Consider the following 20543-nt stretch of genomic DNA (forward strand, 5'->3'; position numbering starts at 1 on the left):
GGCGTAATGATCCATCCTTCTTTTTGACAAAGAAGAACCCAGCTCCAGCGGGCGAGGTGGAAGGTCGAATGAACCCACGCTGGAGGTTCTCCCGTATATATTCAGATGTAGCTTGAGTTTCAGGTAACGAGAGTGGATAGACCCGGCCCCTGGGAGGAGTCTTGCCAGGAAGAAGATCAATCGGACAATCCCAAGAACGATGAGGAGGAAGACGTTCAGACTGAGCTTTATCAAAAACATCGGTAAATGAAGCATATTGAGGAGGGAGTCCCGGTGAAATAGCTGAGATGGAAGCTTGCTGTACCTTGAGAGGAATGACTTGGGAAAGGCAATGATGGTGACATTCAGGCCCCCAAGACGTGACTTGAGGGGTGCGCCAGTCAATCTGGGGAGAGTGACACTGAAGCCATGGAAGGCCTAGGACAATCGGACTTGTCGTAACAGGAAGAATTAAAAACGATATCTCTTCATGATGCAGAGCACCAATCTGAAGGGTTACTGGAGACGTACTCTGGGTGATGAGACCGTTGATGAGACGTGATCCATCAATAGCCGTCACAGTAATGGGAGTTTTTAAGGTAATCATTGGTAGAGACCATTGATTAACTAACGATTTGGAAATAAAATTTCCTGCTGCTCCGGAATCAATCAATGCCTGTGACTCAAAGGTCTTGGTAGCAAAGGAAATAGTCACATCAAAAGCGCAGACTTTAGATTTCATAGACGATCGAGAGGACTCCAGGGACCCTAACTTCACCTCTCCAGAACTAGTTAGGGCCTGGCATTTCCCGATCTCTTAGGGCAGGAGCTGAGGACATGAGTGGAATCAGCACAATAGATACAGAGTCTATTCTTGACTCTTCGTTTCCTCTCCTCAGAAGATAACTTGGAACGTCCTATCTCCATGGGAATCACAGCGGGTGACACTGGACGAAACTGAGGGTTAGAGCGAAAAGGTGTTTTAGCAGAAGTCGTTTTCTCAGCCTCTCTTTCACGAAATCTCATATCAACACGATGGCATAGAGAGATCAAATCTTCAAGTGACGAAGGAAGCTCTTGGGTAGTCAGTGCATCTTTAATTTTATCGGAAAGCCCCTGCCAGAAGGCGGCAACCAGGGCTTCAGTGTTCCACTGAAGTTCAGAGGCTAGGATCCTAAATTGAATGACGTACTGGCCTACAGTATGAGATCCTTGTCGCAGACGGAGGATACTGGAAGCAGCGGAGGTCACACGACCTGGTTCATCGAACACACTTCGGAATGTAGAAATGAATTTGGCACTATCTTGTAATATTGGATCGTTCCTCTCCCACAGAGGGGAGGCCCAAGCCAGGGCTTGTCCAGGCCCAAGCCAGGGCTTGTCCTGACAACAAAGAGATAAGATAGGCCACTCTGGAACGATGGGTAGAAAAATTTTGAGGTTGGAGCTCAAAATGGACTGAACATTGGTTAAGGAAACCCCTACAAGTTTTGGGGTCTCCATCGTACTTTGACGGAGTAGGCAGGTGAAGCGTGGAAGCTATAGACACCTGGGATGGCAATGGGGAAACGGAGGAAAGCACAGGAGCTTCAGTAGTAGCTGTCACAGTCTGTCCAGATGTTCCTTGGGAGGTTAATGACTGATAACACTGAAGTAACAGCTGTTGGCGGGCATCCTGTTGCTCCACACGGCTAACCAGATGTTGCAGCATCTCTTTGGCGGTAGGTTCCACATCTGGGTCTGTCATGGCCTGATCTTACTGTCACGGGCACTAGGAGTCTTTACCCAGGGATCACCAGATGGTAGGCTTACCAGAGCAATGTAGATGGTAAATAGGGTACTCTGGTAGCTGGGTGATCACGGAACATGAAATGATGGCCGATGAGATGCTCAGGAAAGTCTATGACTAGCAACACTGGAAATGAGGTAATGATAAACAAGGAACTGTATGGACAAGGACACGTGAAGGTAGTCAGTGGTCTGCGATAGCAAGTTGTACCACTGCTATAGTGAGGAGGAATGTCCAACAGAAACAAGGAGGTGATGAGAGTCAGCGGTCTGCGGGTAGCAAGTTGCACCGCTGTCTGAGTGAAGGAATGGAATCCAAGTGGAGGTATCCAGGTAGTCAGTGGTCTGCGGTAGCAAGTTGTACCACTGCTATGTGAGAGAATGATGGAACAGGTGATACCGGAAACAGGGATCAGTGGTCTGACATCAGCAAGTTGTACCACTGAATATATATGTGAGGAGGTGCACAGGGGAAGACTGCAACACAGGATATACACAGGCACCTTATACACGATCCACAGTAATATGCACAATATAGATATATATATATATATAAATGACTGAGCAGGTCTGCAATCTAGAAAGTCTCTTGAAGTAGTCCAGCACAATGATAACACAGTCAATGATGGCAATAGACTCAGCGGATAGCAGACTCCAGAGAGAACCAAACACAGTCCAGCAAGGTATGCAATACACAGCACAGTCAATGAGAAGTATGCATACCGTGGTTCAGCAGTAGCAGTCAGATGGGATTGCAGCGGTACCTGAGCGGCTGGAGGCCGACTGGATAGGAAGTCCCTGGATAGGTGAAGCAGCGGTCAGTAGGTGCAGCGCACAGGTGAGTAGACCGACAGGGACACGAATCCACAGGAGTCAGCAGCAGGTGGAACTGGACTTATAGGAAACCCAGGAGAATGGAGATGATCCAGCAGAGGGTAGTAGAAGAGATACAAATCCAATGCTGACAGGAGGGTAGAGACCAGTGGAACACGTGAAGGCGTGGAGAGTGGATCAGCAGGAGATGGACGATAGCGCTGACCACAGCGGCAGGACTCAGCGGCACACGGAGGTAACCAGTAGCAACCACAGGAACCAACAGCGATGGGAAACAGGAGTGCAGCGCAGGGCAGGAGCAGATGATCACGAAGTGTAGCAGATGATAATGAAAAGCGGCAGTCTCGAGGGAGCCACAGCAAAGATGAGATGAGAGTGTAGTGCACGGAGGCAGCGGGTAGTAATCAGCTGGCAGTCACGATGTTGAACACAGGCGAGTTGCAAGCAGGAGACTGTAGTGCACAGCGGCAGCGGATAGTAGTCAGCTGGCAGTCACGATGTTGAACACAGGCGAGTTGCAAGCAGGAGACTGTAGTGCACAGAGGCAGCGGATAGTAATCAGCTGGCAGTCACGATGTTGAACACAGGCGAGTTGCAAGCAGGAGACTGTAGTGCACAGAGGCAGCGGATAGTAGTCAGCTGGCAGTCACGATGTTGAACACAGGCAAGTTGCAAGCAGGAGACTGTAGTGCACAGAGGCAGCGGATAGTAGTCAGCTGGCAGTCTTGATGAGAAGCAGGTGAATGAGGTAAAAGCTGGAGTGCACGGAGGCAGCGGATAGCAATGAGCAAACAGTAATGATGATACAGTTGATGGTAGAAGTGGTATGGAACCAGAGAGATAGAAGTGGTTAGGAAACCACAGGAATCAGCAGGGCTGAATACACGAGTAATACAGGAACACCTTCAGAGACTCATGAGGAATGAGACTCCAAGATCAGGCAACGTGGTGTTGACCACAGGTGCTTAATATAGGGAGGTTGCCTGATCTGCCAATTAAGTTAAAGGAGTATACACTGAAATATAGAAAAGGGCTGCGCATGCGCAGACCCTCAGGATGGTGGACGGCCACGGTTCCTAAATGTCCGGGAAGAGGCACTCACGGTCCGGTGAGTGACACCTGCCTATACTCACTTTTCCCCTCCCTCCCTCTCTTTCATGCTGTGCCTGAGCCCCCAGAGTTATAGTGCTTACTGTTACTTGTACTGTGCTGTTTCACCTTGTACTGTGCCATTGTTTGTCCTTGTACGGCGCTACGGATACTTTGTGGCGCCCTATAAATAAAAATTAATAATAATAATAATAATAGTATGTACAACTCAGCAGAGCTGAGCACACGGCAGTTCATAGAATACAGTAATAATCACAGAAGTTACTTCAGTTGGTAACCAATGGCAACAGCATGAGAAATAAGCAATATAACAGTTCAACGCTGAGATGGTGATTAGAACACTTGGATCCTACACGAAACACACAGCAGATGAAGGTGAACCACTGATACAGCTAAAAGTCCAATGAGAGTAGTATACGACTTGGCTGATCCAAACAGAATATTATGATTCACTTTAGCAGGTGGTTATAGGTATCACAATAGTTCATATTAGCGGAACAGAAAACGTTATATGCTGTCCAAGAACTTGGATATAACTGGTAACATGCAATAAAGTGTTGCCTAGAAGTAGCAGCGTGATAAACGAAATCCAAACTGAGCGTGGAACTACAGGTCACAGATGATCCGGTAAACAGGTAAGCGTCAGTTCATCACCAATAGACAACAGCTGATAATGCGCACAACATGAGTTGAGGAAATGGCTCCCGGCTTGGCAATATATTCATATTAACAGTCCAGCAATAATAATCAGCAGAGTAATAATAGCCTGCCAGACATAGAACCACAGATGACAAGAAAACTTGATTGTAGTTCAATATAGAATATCGCAACATAGACAGCCGAGTAGAGTAGTACTTGAGCCAATCAATATGAGCGCAGGTGTAGCAGACAACTCACGAATAGTTCTGTGTGCAGATGAACAGCGACAAGTAACTTCAGCTTGTAGATGAACCACGAACTGGCATACACCGGAGCCGATGGAGAGCAATGATGACAGGTAACTTCGGCAACCGATAGTATCCAGGTGATAAACAGAAAGTCAGATATGCAGCCAGAACCCACAGCAGTGTGAGTAACACGAAGATCAGGCAATGAGTCCCTGATCACGGGAGATTGAAATAGTCCTCTGAGATCAATAGGCTTCGGAAGGAGGTCCCAATCAACATAACAAGGAACACCTATGGAAAGGTAGTGACTCTGAAGCAAGAGCAAGCACCAACATAGTTCTTAAAGGGCAAGTCACACCGCCAGCACCTAGCTATGGGACCGGCGTGTGACACTGGCTAGCCATGCAGCATCTAAGACAGCTGGGATTCTGGATTCCTGCATAATAGCAATAGAACTACTACTTTAACCCTTTAAAAGTGCAGGCTTCTGGCTTTTTTGGAGGGATCACAAGACCTTATGCAGCTTAGATGAAGTCACAAATTCATTGGGCATCCAGCGGACCTCATATCCACCATTTGACCTAGATATGCCAGCATCAGCAGTTCAACTGCACATATCTAAGTGATGAAATATCATCACTGCTGCTGAATAAATCACATCTTTGCACTTGCAGACAGCAAGTATAAACTGCAAGTTGCAGTTTATACTATTAAGAAGTTCTAGTATATATAGTGCATAATATGCGTATAATGTCCAAAAGAAAAACAGCAGAGTCTTCAAATTCTGGACATTTCTGGGACATTTCAAGCATCAAGTGCAGACTGCGAACGTGGTTTTAGCTTAATGAACTCAATTAAAACTAAATCTAGAAACAGACTATAAGTAGATAATTTGGACAATCTGATGCGCATCAAGTTCTACACTTCCTCTGGAAATAACATTGATCTAAATGCAGTTTACAAGCATTGGACTGCACACAAGGATAGACGTGAAAACCCACCAAAAAAAGAGTAAACTAACATTTCCTGTTGACTGACGAGGTATAGTATCAGCTTGATATAAACTCTTCATTGATTTATGTTAATCAAAAGTATATTTTAATATACTGTAATGACATAATTGACATTTATGATTGTGTTGTTTAATACAGTTATTTCACACAACAAATACGTATTTTATCAAATAAAATAAGTCTGCTACATGCTTAACTAATTAACAAAAATTATTGTGGCTTCTGCAAGTTCCGTTCAGTCAATTTTTGCTTTATTTTTTTCCGCACCTGTTATCCTTTTTTCTGCCCAGCCTCCAAAAAAATTAGAGGGAACATTGGTCACAAACCTATTGTCCTATAGTCTACTCTTTACCTGTAAAATTCTAAGCTAATTTGTACCTGTCAAGGGAAGATATATACAGTTATCTTCCCTTATTTTTTTTATTAACCTCTGTCTGTGTAGTCCTCTCTGCAAAATACTTATGGGGTCAATATACGAAGGCAAATATGTGGGAAAGAGTGACACATTTCCATTTTTTCCTCGATATTTGTCTCCTCCTTGGCGCTATGGGAGGAATCGGGATATAGCAACAGTGCACGCGTATGGTAATGAGATTTCTGATCACCATGTGGTTTGTGCAGCGCCACCTCTGAGTTGCAAAGCTGAATTATATATAACAGACAAATATAACATAAAGCATAGCAGCTCCTCAGGGGCTCTGCTATGTTAGTATTGTGTGCCCTGAGCTTGTGCAAATGGCAGTGTCATAGATGGTAAATCATACTTACCTACTTTCTTCAGCTCCCTTCCGGGAGCCAGCCAGTGGAGGGGGCGTGGCCGTACAAACCGCATCATTTCAGCCCCGCCCCCTGTGACGTCATGACGCAAATTGCGTCATTTGACAGCAGGGGGCGGGGCTAAACACTGTGATTCATCGGGAATAGCGGCATTTGGGATCTAATTCTGCCCACTTCACTAGGAAGTGGGGCACTTCCTAGTGAAGTGGGCAGAATTCGGGAGATTGCCACACTCACCCGGGAGTCCGGGAGACTCTCGCAAAATGCGGGAGTCTCCCGGGCATTCCGGGACAGTTGGCAAGTATGTGGTAAATACAGTTAGATACCTGAGAATAAAATTATTTTTCAAAGATTTTTTTATGTCACAAAATAAATGTATTAATACACTATATGGACAAAAGTATTTGGCAAAACCTATGATTGAATTGAGGTGTTTCAATCAGACCCGTTGCCAGAGGTGTATAAAATCAAGCACCTAGCCATGCAGTATCCATTTGCAAACATGTGTGATACAAAATGTGTGGTTCTGAAGAGCTCAGTGACTTCAAGCGTGGTACTGTGTTGGGATGCCACCTTTGCAATAAGACGGTTTGTGAAATTTCACAACATCACCAAGACCAATGCCAAGCATCGTTGTGGATACTTGATCATGCGTGTTATATGTTTTTTTACTATAGTGAAAACGTATGTATATAATATGCACAGTAAAGCAAAAAAATAGATAATTTAAATCAGACCCAACTAGACACAGGACAAGGACACTAAATGTTTGCAGAAGCTCTGGCAGCAGATGCTGCCACCAAGGAAGCTGCAGGGATCACCAGAGGAGGAACAGAAATGGCAACAACAATGGCAGCTCTCTGGTCCAGCAGCTGAACTTGGGCAGCACGGTGGCCTAGTGGTTAGCATTTCTGCCTCACAACACTGGGGTCATGAGTTCAATTCCAGACCATGTGTGGAGTTTCAATTCCAGTCTGTGTGGAGTTTATATGTTCTCCCTGTGTTTGCGTGTGTTTCCTCTGAGTGCTCTGGTTTCCTCTCACACTCCAAAAACATCCTGGTAGGTTAAGTGGCTGCTATTAAATTGACCTTAGTCTGTCTCATTCTGTGTTTGTGTATGTTAGGGAATTTAGACTGTAAGCAGGGACTGATGTGAATGCGTTCTCTGTACATCGCTGCAGAGTTAGCAGCGCTATATAAACAAATGATGATGATGAACTGAGATTTCTTTCTCCCAAACAATACAATCCTGTACTTGGTGTGAAGACACTCTTTAACACTGATCTGTAATTGTCCACTGCCTTCACAAAATTGTAACTTTGTAATTGTGAAAAGATTATTTGGGATATATAGCCCAAAGCTAGTCTAAATCCATCTCTATCATGCACGATGGGCTGGTCTTAAAGGTAGCACCCGGGGCCAAATGGTAGGAGCCAACATATTATACCAGCCATATATACCAACCATGCACCCCATACTACTGTGCTAGCTATATGTTCATGCATATTACATGAATAACTGCGCCACACCATGTACCCACACCAACATACCAGCTTATGCCAAACACTCTACATTAGCCATGTGTCTCCACTACCTGTACCAACACTGTCCAACAAAATGCCTGCCTGCCATAGATTCATGTAGCACCCAGTGCTACCGCACACTGTACAAACCCCCCAATTCAAATGCCAGTCTGTGCCCCACACAACATTTTTCAGCCATCTGCCCATAGAATATTGTACAATTAAAAACTGGTTCCTGGCATTTATACCTCTCATGCACAACATTCCATAGCTGTACATGAGCCTCTGTTATACATAGACACCCCTGTTATCACATTAGGAAGGCCTACAGATTACATTTTCTGGTTGTGCTTGTACCTTTCTGGATATCTAAGGCAGAACTAATATAAATCTCCCTATAGACCACTGGGATGTCCTCTTAGGTTTAAAACTGCAACTGATGTCCCCTTTACAAGCAAAGCTTGTTAACTATTTCACCACAGCAGCCTAGTGGTAACCAGTATTGGAAGCAGTCAGTCTCTCCCTCTAAAGTCCAGCCTGCTTAGAAATTTTGAGAGGTCTTGGAGATAGAGAGGCTGAATGGCTTTTTACTCAACTGGGTTGTGTCCATAGAGAAATCTACCCTCACCCCTGGATTCACTTCATGAACTCCCAAATGTACTGCAGGGTTCTTAAATCTCTAGTCTAGATCATACTTGCCAACTTTCCCTGAATATCAGGGAGACTCCCTGAAATAGGGGTGATCTCCCTCACTCCCTGAAGAGTCTAGCATTCTCCCTGATACTGAGCCAGTACAAGACGTGGTTGCCAACTGTGGCATGTTGACAGAGTTCAGAAATTGTGTCCTATGTCTATGTATTGATGCCTATGAAGGTGGCCATTTTCATGGAGACCAAGATTTAATCAAAGACTGACAGGTTAGACAACATGACTTCAGTAATGGAGAGAGAAATGTAAAAGACACTTCAGTCTCTAGAGATTCATTAGCTGCTTTTCTTGAACGCATAGTTGCCTACTCTCCCGGGAATGTCCGGGAGACTCCCGCATTTCTGGGAGGGCTCCCAAAAGAGCAGGGCAACCTCCCGGTTCTGGCCCCCGCAATAGATAAGTTGCGGGGGGGGGGGGGGGCTTGACGAATCACATAATTTTGGCCCTAAACGATTGTCACAACTTTGGCCAATTACAGCAGGGGACGGGGCCAAAATTATGCAAATCGACAACCCCCCCCCCCCCCCCCACCTGCATGCCCACCTCCCCCAGGATCTCCCTGAAGCCAACAAGGAAGAGTTGGCAAGTATGATCTAGATTTCTATTGTCATATGTGTTCTGCAGCCCCTATCTCTGCTGTATTTGTTATGCCAACCAAGCACACCTGTTCTTTTCATTCCTGAAATATTAACAGATGCAGCAGCTACTGGTAAATTGCAAAAATAAAAAAATTTCTCAGCTGACCCAATGCCACTGTGTTTGCAAGAGAGACTATTATAATAGACCATAATGCTAAATCAATCGCTGAAAGAGAGAGAGATATATCAGCCTTTTACTTACCTCTGAAATCGAACGCATGTGCGTTCCACTGACAGGAAGTTCGGCATTTGGAACGCAAGTTTGCGTTCCAAATGCCGAACTTCCTGTCAGTGGAGCGCATGTGCGTTACACTACGGAAGGTAAGAGCTGAGGGATCGGAGAACAGGTAAGTTCACTCGTGTATAAGCAGAGGGGGGCTTTTTCAGCACAAAAAATGTGCTGAAAAAGTCGGCTTATACGCGAGTATATACGGTATATAATATTTTTGTTCATGACAGGGCCAGATTTCTGTAGCATAATGAAATAAATCTGTTTTTAGTTCATCACCACTGCTCAAGCTATCTGTGAAAGATCATATGTGCAGCCTTGTAGTTATATGGTAAATATCTCTCAGCCACTGCTCAAGCTATCTGTAAAAGATCATATGTGCAGCCTTGTAGCTATTTGGTATGGTTACCCTCAATTTGTTTGTTTTAGAATTTTATTACTTTGTTTGTAGTGTGTGATTTAGTGGGGGTTAATTCATGAAAGTAGTCACATGGCTTTTTGAACCTATTTAAACAGCAGTCAAAGGCTGTTGGAGGCTGTTAGCTAGTGAGGATTCTTCTAAGTGAGGATTTTTGATTTTTACAAGTGTAATAACTTATGTAGTTAGTATAGTAAGAGATATACAAGAGCAGAACAGGAGGGGAACCTTCTACCTACAATCACTGCTACATGAGAACAACATTCCACAATCAGCCTGAGCTCTGATATCCTCCACCACCTGCATTGGACACTCCCTGCTGATCTGTCTCACACTTATTTTGGCTGCTGCAGTATTTAATAGCACTTGCTGATTCCACTTATGCGGCTTGTTTTCCCACCTTTAAACTGCACTGTGGCCCCACGTAGCTTGTATTTTTAACTGGCTCCCTCTTGTCCTATGAACTTGCATAACCAGCTTAGTGCACCTTGTATTATGCCTTATGTCAGAGGTTCCCAAAGTGTGTATTTGCACCGCTTTTTGAGCCCTATCTATGTTACAATTTCTCTATGTTCTCCCAGTTATGAGATGGTTTTTTTTTTGCTTCATCTGTTGTACCACTTTTTCTTGAAAAAAACGTCAATAAAATGTATTTAAAAAAACCCCAAAAAAACCAGAACGGTACACACACAGTTTTTGATAAGCGTTTGCTTTATGTTAATATCATTATTGTCTGCAGCCTTTACAAGCATTAACACTAGGTAAAAATACAGTGGAGTTATATGTATGTTAATTACATAGTACACTCTGCTGCAGGAAATCTTTAAAACATGATAATAAACAAGCTTCAAATACTCTCTTTAAAGCAAGGACAAAAGTACAAGTTTTTGTTCGTGCTTTAACTAGTAATATTTCACTTTGTTTTACAACATAGCAGTAATAATAAAGTATGTATTCACTTGTAGCTATGCAGAGAATACGCTATTAGCATTGCAGGGATTACATATAAAAAGGCTGTGAGGCACTGCTGATTTTACAGTATATCACAAATTAGAAAGCCTCTTCCTAAAGGCAATATTACAGGGGTCTCCAACCTTTTTAATGTTGTAACATACCTGCTTGTATGGCTTTCTTGTGTTTTTTTGCACATTTAAAATGAACCTCCAACAGTGCAAATGCTAATTGCACCTGTTTTTCACAAAGACCCCAATTTTCATGCAATGTGAATGAATTTTACACAAGAAAATGTTTGTATCTTCTCACGGGTACAACTGGATGGACTAGGAACATGAGCACGCCTGGTATTGCACACACATGCAAAAACAAGATTTTTGTAGGATATGATTAATTAAATCAGATTGACTTATTCAAACATCTGCAGGAGTGGCAGAAACCAAGACTCGCCCTATATGTTCAATGGGATACTTTTTGTACCTTGTGAGCACACAATACATGGAATATTTAGACCCAAGTAATAAAAACATTAAAATACATTAAAGTGACCATTGTATCGGTAATACATATTTTGACATTCCCTCCAAGTGTGAAGTGCGGGGAGGGGCATGGTGAAGCGATTTGCGTCATCATGCCCGACCCTCACTGCGCAATGCTATGATTTGTGTCATTGTGCGGAGGGGACGGGGTCATGACACAATTTTCAGCGAATTGCGTCATCGTTGCCTGCCACCACTTCACTAGGGAAGTGGGAGCGATGCAGGAGTGGGCTTCTCTCTCCTTAAAATTTGGGAGTCTCCTGGACGTTCTGATAGAGTAGAAAGTATTATATTAACCGCCCCAAAGTCCCTTCTGGGGTCTTTTAAACAAATAGTATTTATGGAGAAGAGTTTAAATTCAAATCTTACTAGGTTTATCGTCTGAGTGATGGTTACTTTCCATCATGTTTTTCAAATCTGACCCACAAACTAGCAAATGTTGTGCACTGCAGTTCCAAACACTAGAATGATGAGGTGCTGTGTTATCCTATTATACACAAAACGGACAATTAGGTGTATTATTGCACATAAAAATCACTCGTCTGTATAATTTTTTAGTTTGCAAATTACCCGAATTAATGTTAAAATGTTTTTTTAAAAAAATACCCCAAAACCATAATTATGAATAGCAAAACATCTTGGTTTAATTTTAACTTTCAATGAAATATTACACCTCTAGATTGTAAGCATGTTATGTAATACATTGTAAGCATGTTCTATAATACAAATGTAATGGATGTCCCTGTTCAATATTTCAATATGTATATTTCGTTACAATGTTTCACCAATCGGTGGCACAAGGCTAGTCACGCTCGCCTTTGACATACTCTGTATTGAACGCTAATAGATCCTTCTACAACACACTGCGAGAAAGAGACATGTAATAAAAAAAAACCTCTCCTGTCACTATTCAAAACTGTACATATTATACTTCACAATGTAATTATAAAAATATGACAATATCAATAAAACAAGCTCTGTAAAAGTTACAGTAAATGCAACAGATACTCACTTAGTTTCAAGTATATCCGTGAGATATGAAAAAAGAGTACTCAGTAATCCGATGAGAGATTTGCCAAATATGGCCGCCCACAATTCTAGCAGCCTCCAATGAACACGCGTGTGGCCTGTGACGCTCCAGTGAAGATAAAAACAACAGAAAGAGGAAGGGGTGTGGCGCATGCGCATTATCAATGGTCCGACTGTGGAGTCTTGTCTTTATTGCAGGTCTGTACTGAAGACCCTTGTGCGTTCACTATAGAAAACAGGAGGGGCAGAGCCGGGCGTATATAATCACCTCTGTATGTGTCCTCAGTAGACTTTAAAAAAAATTAAAAAAAAAATTCTCCTGTGGATACCTGAGCGTGGAGCCATGCGGGGCAGACGTACTTCTGTCCTCTGAAAATAGGGTTCCTCGTGACCAGTAGTAGTTCCATTAAAACAATAAAGGAAGTGCACATATGCTTGTGTCTAGTGTATAAACTGGGAGTGTAGGAGGTAGATTGAACCTTGTAAGAGTGTTGAGCAGTATTATGGCGCAATAGCATTAGCAGATTTGAAAACAAAGGAATTCTGCATGCTCTTCTCAGCCTGGGTCTATATGACATTAAGTCAGCTGGGAAACATACATCTGCCATGACTAAGCCTACTCGCACCACTACAAATCTAATACATTATACTTTGAAAACTAAATTTCCAGGGACATTTTGATACTGGATGTGTGCATGTAATCACATTAAGTGCTGTGCACTGTTGGCGGAGCCTAGCCCATTTGAATCCTTATAATTGAGTGTGGTTACACTGTTCTTTTTATGCTTTTAAATGCAAAATTTTAATGTTCAAAGGCTACGGTAGATGATTTATCTTGATATAATAGATAAAAAGTTTGAATGATTATCTTAAACACCACTTGGAATGCAAACCAGATGTGGCTATTCAGTATTCACTTGTTAGGCCTGGTGCCTAAACAGTTGGGTTCGTGCAATGCACCCATCCACATAAGTGGCTAACATTGGCAGCAATTCCCTGCAATATAGCCGCGTGATGATATCTCGCATTTTATAAATTTTTTATTAGCGCCTGTGGACACCTTCAAAATTTTCTTTTAAATTAATCTTTAAATCTGTCAATAAAACTTTTAAACAATATATTTGCAGTTGAGCCATGTCTGGAGCTAAAGGCAGAGCAAAGAAAAAAGCCATTTCTTTTGAACCTGCACCTGACAACGTCCCTGTACGGTCATCTGTCCGACAGGTAACATTCTGTCCTTTGCTTTCATGACGGTTATTATGTTGTATTTTTTTATTTCATTTTACCCTTTCACACGGGCTGGAAACGGACTAGACATATGTCTACGTCTGACTAAGTTTTGTGCTTGGGTATTTCTTTTACCCCAACGTTTATAGGCAGAATGTTTTTTTTTTTGTACCAGCCTTTGTAATTGTACATTTCATCATAAAATATAAAGAACATTTGACAGTTTCTAGTTCAGCTTTGGGTATATGACTTTATTATTTTTTAAAGCTATAAAAATGTTCACGTTTTACCTGTTCTGTTGTGATCAGGTGAAGAAGAAGACGACCAGTGATAATTTCGACGATGATGATGATTCCTCGGAAAAGAAATATAGGAAGTGCGAGAAGGCGGGATGTACAGCAACGTGTCCAGTTTGCTTTGCTAGTGCTGCTGAAAGGTGAGCTTGATGCAGTCAGTGGAAGATCAGCAATTGTGTAGCTAGGATTATTTATGTTATTGTCACAATTATAATCATTGCTGATGTACAACCTAATTTTACTTTGCGTATACATATATATTACACAATCATCCTGGCCTCCCTCTTCATGAGTTCTGGGGGTGTAACAATAAGTGCAGTGGCTGTAACCTCAATCTGCTCTAGGTTCCTTTGACCACTAATCTTGGGGAAGTACATACTGAGCAGACATCCACAATGTAATCTTTAAAAGTGTTCTGTTGGATTATTTTAAAGAAGTTCTTTTAGAATTGCTAAAATTAAAAACTTTCCTAATTTTTTTTTTTAATTGAAACAAATGACAATTTAACCGACAAAACATTCCATCATAATATATTCCAACAAAATTCTCTTGAGATAGACATATAGTGTAAAAAGTATTGATGTCTCTGTGAAAGACATTTTTTAAATCTATTTTTTCCACGTTTATAAACTTCTCAAGACTTTTTAAAATGAGCTTTTTTTAGACGCATGTCCGCAACACATTTACTGCTCCACTTATCACTCATTGAATGCTACTACTCAGATCTCCCTCTGTATTTGCCACCACTTTAGCCTTGCCACAATCATAGCCATTGTATCCCTATCACCCCCACTTTGCTTCATTTCCAGAAGGTAAATGCATCTTTATTACATTTTGTATTAGTTCAGTCATGTGCCACATACACTGCACACACAATTTTTTCGCTGATTCAATAACTAAGATCAATCTGGAGGACTGACAGTCCTCTTTACTCTGCTGCCAGACATGTTGTGTTTTTGTCCTACACCAAAGGGGTTTGAGTGTGGTGCCTAGTGTGGCATCTGCTTAGATTTTTGCCCTGGCTTTTATTTACGCTATCGGGTGTATTTATGCTAACATATATGCAGACTTTGCATAATCCTGTCTAAACATATAAAGAAGTCTGAGTCCATAATATTATTCCATTATATGCTAGCAGTCCACACACTGCTATAATCTGTTGACCTAAGGAAGACTACTTATCCTATTAAACTGTGAATTCTGAGAATTGTATTGCGTCTTGCCTGTAAAAAATTATACAATTCTATCCACATTAAATGAGTTGCCAGACAATAAAATTTGACACATATTGATGGTATATCCATAAAAGTATGTAGCTAAAGGTAAAAATAATTATATTAAATACTTTGAATTCAGGTGCGCTAAAAATGGTTACACATCAAGATGGTATCATCTTTCCTGCGGGGAGCACTTCTGCAATGAATGTTTTGATCACTACTATAGGAGGTAGGTGTCATTATGCATTTCCTAGTTATTTTCTTCATGGGCTACCATGCGTTTCATTTTATTTTTTGTACACTTGTGTGTTCCTGTGATAACTATTTTTCTTATGTAGATTATAGACCAACTCTTATGCAGCTATACTATCCATTTGTGCAATTCAATATTTTTTTCTTTTTTAGTCACAAGGATGGTTATGAAATTTATTCTTCTTGGAAACGAATATGGACAAGTAATGGGAAAAGTGAACCAAGTCCCAAAGCATATATGGCTGACCAGCAGCTTCCATATTGGGTGAGATGATTGTGTGGTTTTAGTACATGTAAAAGTACTTAAAAAGTAAAAGCAATAAAAAAACTGAAAATAATGAATTGTTTGAACTTGTGTGACCACATAATTCCAGGCATAAATGGGACCCATTGGCTCATTGAGCTGCGAGCAAAATCTGGGGTTGAAACTACCGTAATAACAGTAATAGTGCACAGGCTGCGTTTCTTTTTACTGTAACGCAGCCAATTGAATTCACCCTTTGTGTGCATTATGATGTGGCACCATGCTAGTTACGCAAGTCATTATCATCAACATGATCATGAGTGGCACTTTAATGTTTAAAAAATAACTAAATAATAATAAAAAAAAAATGTGCGGCCCTCCCCAATAGTAAACAAAGCTACAGTGCTTTATAGCCTGTGCTAGTTACTGCTAATGGGGATGAATGAACAGCCTGTGGTCTCTCTGCAAAATTCGCAACTAGCACCAGGCTATGATGGGCTGTGTTGGTCACACTATAATAGGGAAACTCACAAAGTGGGGGCTTAATTCTCTAAGAGAATCATGCCCGCAAAATGCATGGGACCCCACCCCTAGTTAAAGCCATCCACATATTGGGCTCATTCAAACACCACTGGGGGTGGGTGTTGCGGTAATTATTGTAAATGTAAAAAATTAAATGATGTGCAAGCCTTGGCAGCTATAAATTGCTTGAGTATGTTGGTGTTTGTAGAACTACAAGTGCTAGCATACCCATGGCTGCTGTTGAGACCTGGGGGGAGGGGGTCACATTATTTTTATTTAACACTACAAAGATTTGTGCTGACCATCATCATCGCCTTCACCACTGACCTCCAAATCTGGAGGTGTAACAGATGTATTGGCAGATGTGGCCAACTTCCCAAAGGCAGCATCTCCAGGGGCATGTCACACTTGCCGTTGCAGGCCCTTACTGTCTGTACCCCCGATCCGCCTCCGCAGGAGTTGAGGGACACAAGTGCCTCCTGTGGTTACGGGAACCGTATCGGTGGTTCCGTGGAGTTGCGTCTGCTGCTGTAAGCTGCGGACATGGAACCCTGCAGAGCACAGAGTTCTATGTCCGCAGCGCTCCCGCTGCTGGAAATCTTTGGGAAGCCGGCCACAATCACGGCAGGCTGTGCCCAGCTTCCTTAATCAGTTGCTGCAGGGGAGCTGCCTCGCTGTGCAAGAGGGGAAGTGACAGAAGGTGAGCACAGTCCTGGGAGAGGGGGGGGGGTGTTAGGAAGCCAAGGTGGGCTCCATGGATCGACTGTCTCTAGTAGGGGTAGGGTTTTGTGTTTTTTTTTTGTCTGTAAGCACTTGCTAGGCGCTGGATTGGTGGAGGTGGCTGTCCTAGTTGAAAGCTTCCAATCCAGTGCTGGGCCCTCGGGGGTGAGTTGCTTCTTCCCTCTCCTGGCACTTCCTCCCTGGTGGTCTCTCACTCCTTTTGTGCAAACACCACAATAGCAGCCATTTTGGAGCACTTGCACTCCCCTTCTCTGTCCTTCCATCTGTAAGGCACCGTGTCTGTGAGGTTGTTTTTCTGAGTGGTTAATCCTTCAGATTTTTGGGCTCTGGGGCTGTATTGCAGGCTCACTTTCCTTTCATTGATTTTCCTGCTTATCTTGTCTTGTATGTATTTCTCCTATCTGTGTTTACCATGTCTCAGCGGCGCCTACCAGGGCCAGGTTACTGGCCTACTCTAGCTAAGAGTGAACGGCTGGTCCGTTTCCGACTGGTGGGCAGTTCTTCCCAGGTTTCCCCTGCTTCTGCATGGAGTCTGGCAGATCCCATTCCTGTTTCGCTAGACCAGAATCCTGCAGGGCTCGTTGCTGTGGTCTCAGAGGAACCGGCTTGGGTCTGAGGTCTAGCAGCTTTGGTACAGGGTTTGGTTTCGGCTTCCTCCTCTTTAGAGAGGATGTTGAAATCCACTACGCCATCTTCCTCACGTAAACACAGGTCAACCAGGAAAGAAATCCGTTTCCAACTGTTCTTCCCAGGAGCTGGGCAAAATGGTTGTTGAGTAAGACGCTTTTAAGGAGGAAGTTCCCTCTTACCGACTAGGAGTGGATGATTTGTTATGGGCTGTGCGCCAGATGCTAGAAACTCCAGCGGCTGCAGTTGCTGAAACTGAGGAGCCTTCTCTGTTTGCACGGCGGAAAAAAAAGTTATTTTTTCTTTTTCCTCTTCCTCCCATTTGGAGGATATGTTTGGTGAGATCTGGTTGTCGTCAGATCTTTTTCCTCTGAGAGTCTTGCTAAATGGGAAGTGCCTCCAAGGGTGGACGCTACTGTTGCGATTTTGGCTAAAGTCACTACAATCCCTATTGCAGCCATGCTTAAGGATGGTGCGGACCATAAGGTTGAGGGTGATCTGAAGACCATTTTTGTGGCAGCGGGTGCCTCTTTAAAGCCCGCCTTGGAGTGAACAAGGCTGTTGAATACTAGTCCATAGAACTTTCAGATGGTTAGTTGCCGGAAAATAGAGCTCTGAATTACTTTCTTTGGTGGAACAGATTCAGAGGGCTACTGACTATTTGGTGGAGGAGGCCCTGGATGCGGGATTGATAGGGGCGCGGATCTCTCCCTCTGCAGTCTCTGCCCATTGGACTCTGGCTTAAGTCCTTCAGGGTGATGTGGAGTCTAACAAGACTCTTGAGGCACTTCCTTTTTTCTGGGAGTGTTCTGTTTGGGCCAGAGCTTGACACCACTATCAGTCAGACAACAGGGTGAAAGTGTATTTTCCTTTCCCTACTCTTGGCAGCCCTTACAATGGGTTAATACCCTTATCAGCTTAGTGTAGATAGGAAAAATCTGCCCCACCTGAACCGTATATAAGGCAGCTTCTCCGTCTTTTTTTTCCTGTCTCGGCATATGTAGGACAGGGTAGTGCAGAGTAGCGTTTTTAGTTATGTTTGTCTTTTTGTGCTAGAGGGCTTACCGGAGGTTTTTGCTTTCCTCATGAGGCTGGCTGTGTGGCAGTTCAACGGGGTCTGTGCCTGCACCAGACTGTTCTCTTCAACGTTGGCTGTTCGGGAGTCTTCAACGGTACTGCACAGTGACGCAGTACGGGCGCGCAAGTGTAGAGGGCACATGCGCAGTGCGCTCGATGGATTGCCATGCAACGCTGGCTTCTCTGTTTACCAAGCCATCTGTCAGGAGGAAGACAGGTGGAAGTCGTTACCCTGCTATGGACACACTTTGATGTCAGGGCAGACACCTTTTTAAGCAACTGACGCTCATTATATGAGGCTCATTGTTTGCTATAGATGGATGTATGCTGCAGGACCTAGCCGCTATCTGGATACAGTGCCCCAAAAAAGCTGAAGGACACCCCACGGTAAGCCCTTAGAGTGGGTGTTTTGTGTACTTTAGAATAGGTTACTTAGTACCTTTTTTTTTATTGTTTACAGTACTTCTGTGGAGGTTGTACAGGGAAAAAGAACATGCAAAGTTAAGAATCGGGTGTGTGCAGCTTCTGATGACCGATTGCTGAAAGATTGCGTTCATCCATTTTGTATGTTATGTACCCCTGACACGTTGGAAGATCCTGGCCCCCCAGAACAATTCATAGAGTTCTTTTCGTGGATGAGTGAGGGTGATGCAGGATTTTCAGGCCCCCGAGCAGGGAGCAAAGAGGGGCAGGACTCCAATAGGAGAAGATATGGAGGACATGAGGTTAGGGCCATCCTCTGAAACATTCAGTTCCCTTCAGGTGTGGGATTCCGAGTCACATAGTGAGGCTGAGGTGAAGGAGGATCCCAGAATGTTTAATTTGGATACCGTGAATGTTATACTCAAGCATATTAACAAATCGTTAGGCATTGAGGAAGCTCCAGTTCCTGTCAAACCACAGGATGCACTGTTTTCGGAACAACAAGTGAAATCTAGGCTGGTCCATACCCATAAGGTGATAAAAGACTTGGGGCTAGATTTACTAAGCTGCGGGTTTGAAAAAGTGGGGATGTTGCCTATGGCAACCAATGAGATTCTAGCTTTCATTTATTTAGTACCTTCTACAAAATGACAGCTAAAATCTGATTGGTTGCCATAGGCAACATCCCCACTTTCTCAAACCTGCAGCTTAGTAAATCTAGCCCTTGATCTCTAAGGAATGGCAAGCCTTAGACAAATGCCATTCTAACATGGGAAGACTGAACCGCATGTATCCTTTCCAGGATGAAGATCTGCTGAGTTGGTGTTCGATACCTAAGGCAGATTCAGCCATAGCCGGCTTCTCCACAAGGACCACTCTCCCATGGGATGATGGGGGACCATTGAAAGACACCATGGATAGGAGAATGGTGACTTCCTTCAGGATATTACATATCTCCTCAGGCAAAACTCTAAAGTCTGGGATAGCTATGGCTTCGGTAGCTAGAGCCCTCAGGTTGTTCGCCAGCACATTACATACAGATATCGAAGATAGAATCTTCCAAGAGCATAGCCTCGGCAGTTGTAGCAAGAAGTGCGCTTTGGTTTCATCAATGGGCGGCAGATCACCAATCCAAAAGCCGTCTTACAACGCTTCAATATGAAGGTAAATTTCCTGTTTGGGGAGAAACTGGATAAACTGATGCAGAGGCTAGCAAGTGGCAGGCCTAATCGTCTACCGCAAGACAGAAAGGGGAGACGTTTCCTCTTATTTTCCAAGGCAACAGTTTAAAGAAGCCCGTGCCTATAGACATGGGACACAGTATTCCAGACACCAAGCTAATATGACAGGACAGTCCTTTCAGCCCTTCAGATCAAAAAGGGGGAAACAAGGACAGCAAAGAACCCAATGACTATCTGCAGACCCAGTCTCCACTAACTCCAGTGGGCGGCAGGATATCCTGCTTTGCAGAAATTTGGAGTCCGACCACAC

General features: G+C 43.3%; 2 protein-coding genes across 3 annotated transcripts in view; one reads left to right on the top strand and one right to left on the bottom strand.

Annotated features, from left to right (window-relative positions):
- TPMT (thiopurine S-methyltransferase) overlaps nucleotides 1-12517 on the bottom strand; it is a 54254-nt gene extending 41737 nt beyond the window's left edge. The window contains exons 1-2 of one of the 2 annotated variants that reach the window (XM_075213126.1): nucleotides 12410-12444; nucleotides 12214-12260 (exon numbers count right to left, since the gene is read on the bottom strand). In XM_075213126.1, coding sequence (XP_075069227.1) covers nucleotides 12214-12222 — 9 coding nt within the window. In that variant the 5' untranslated portion in view covers nucleotides 12223-12260; nucleotides 12410-12444. Of the gene's footprint in view, nucleotides 1-12213; nucleotides 12261-12409 lie in introns of both variants that reach the window. The other variant, XM_075213127.1, reaches the window with a different exon arrangement.
- A 49-nt stretch (nucleotides 12518-12566) lies between these two features.
- The window catches only part of KDM1B (lysine demethylase 1B), a 56798-nt gene continuing 48821 nt past the window's right edge, over nucleotides 12567-20543 (top strand). Inside the window, exons 1-5 of the mRNA XM_075213125.1 lie at nucleotides 12567-12624; nucleotides 13554-13650; nucleotides 13962-14089; nucleotides 15306-15395; nucleotides 15572-15683. Coding sequence (XP_075069226.1) covers nucleotides 13561-13650; nucleotides 13962-14089; nucleotides 15306-15395; nucleotides 15572-15683 — 420 coding nt within the window. The 5' untranslated portion in view covers nucleotides 12567-12624; nucleotides 13554-13560. The remainder of the gene's footprint in view (nucleotides 12625-13553; nucleotides 13651-13961; nucleotides 14090-15305; nucleotides 15396-15571; nucleotides 15684-20543) is intronic.

This window comes from Mixophyes fleayi, chromosome 5 (genome assembly GCF_038048845.1).
Source record: "Mixophyes fleayi isolate aMixFle1 chromosome 5, aMixFle1.hap1, whole genome shotgun sequence".
In the NCBI taxonomy this organism is placed as follows: Eukaryota; Metazoa; Chordata; class Amphibia; order Anura; family Limnodynastidae; genus Mixophyes; species Mixophyes fleayi.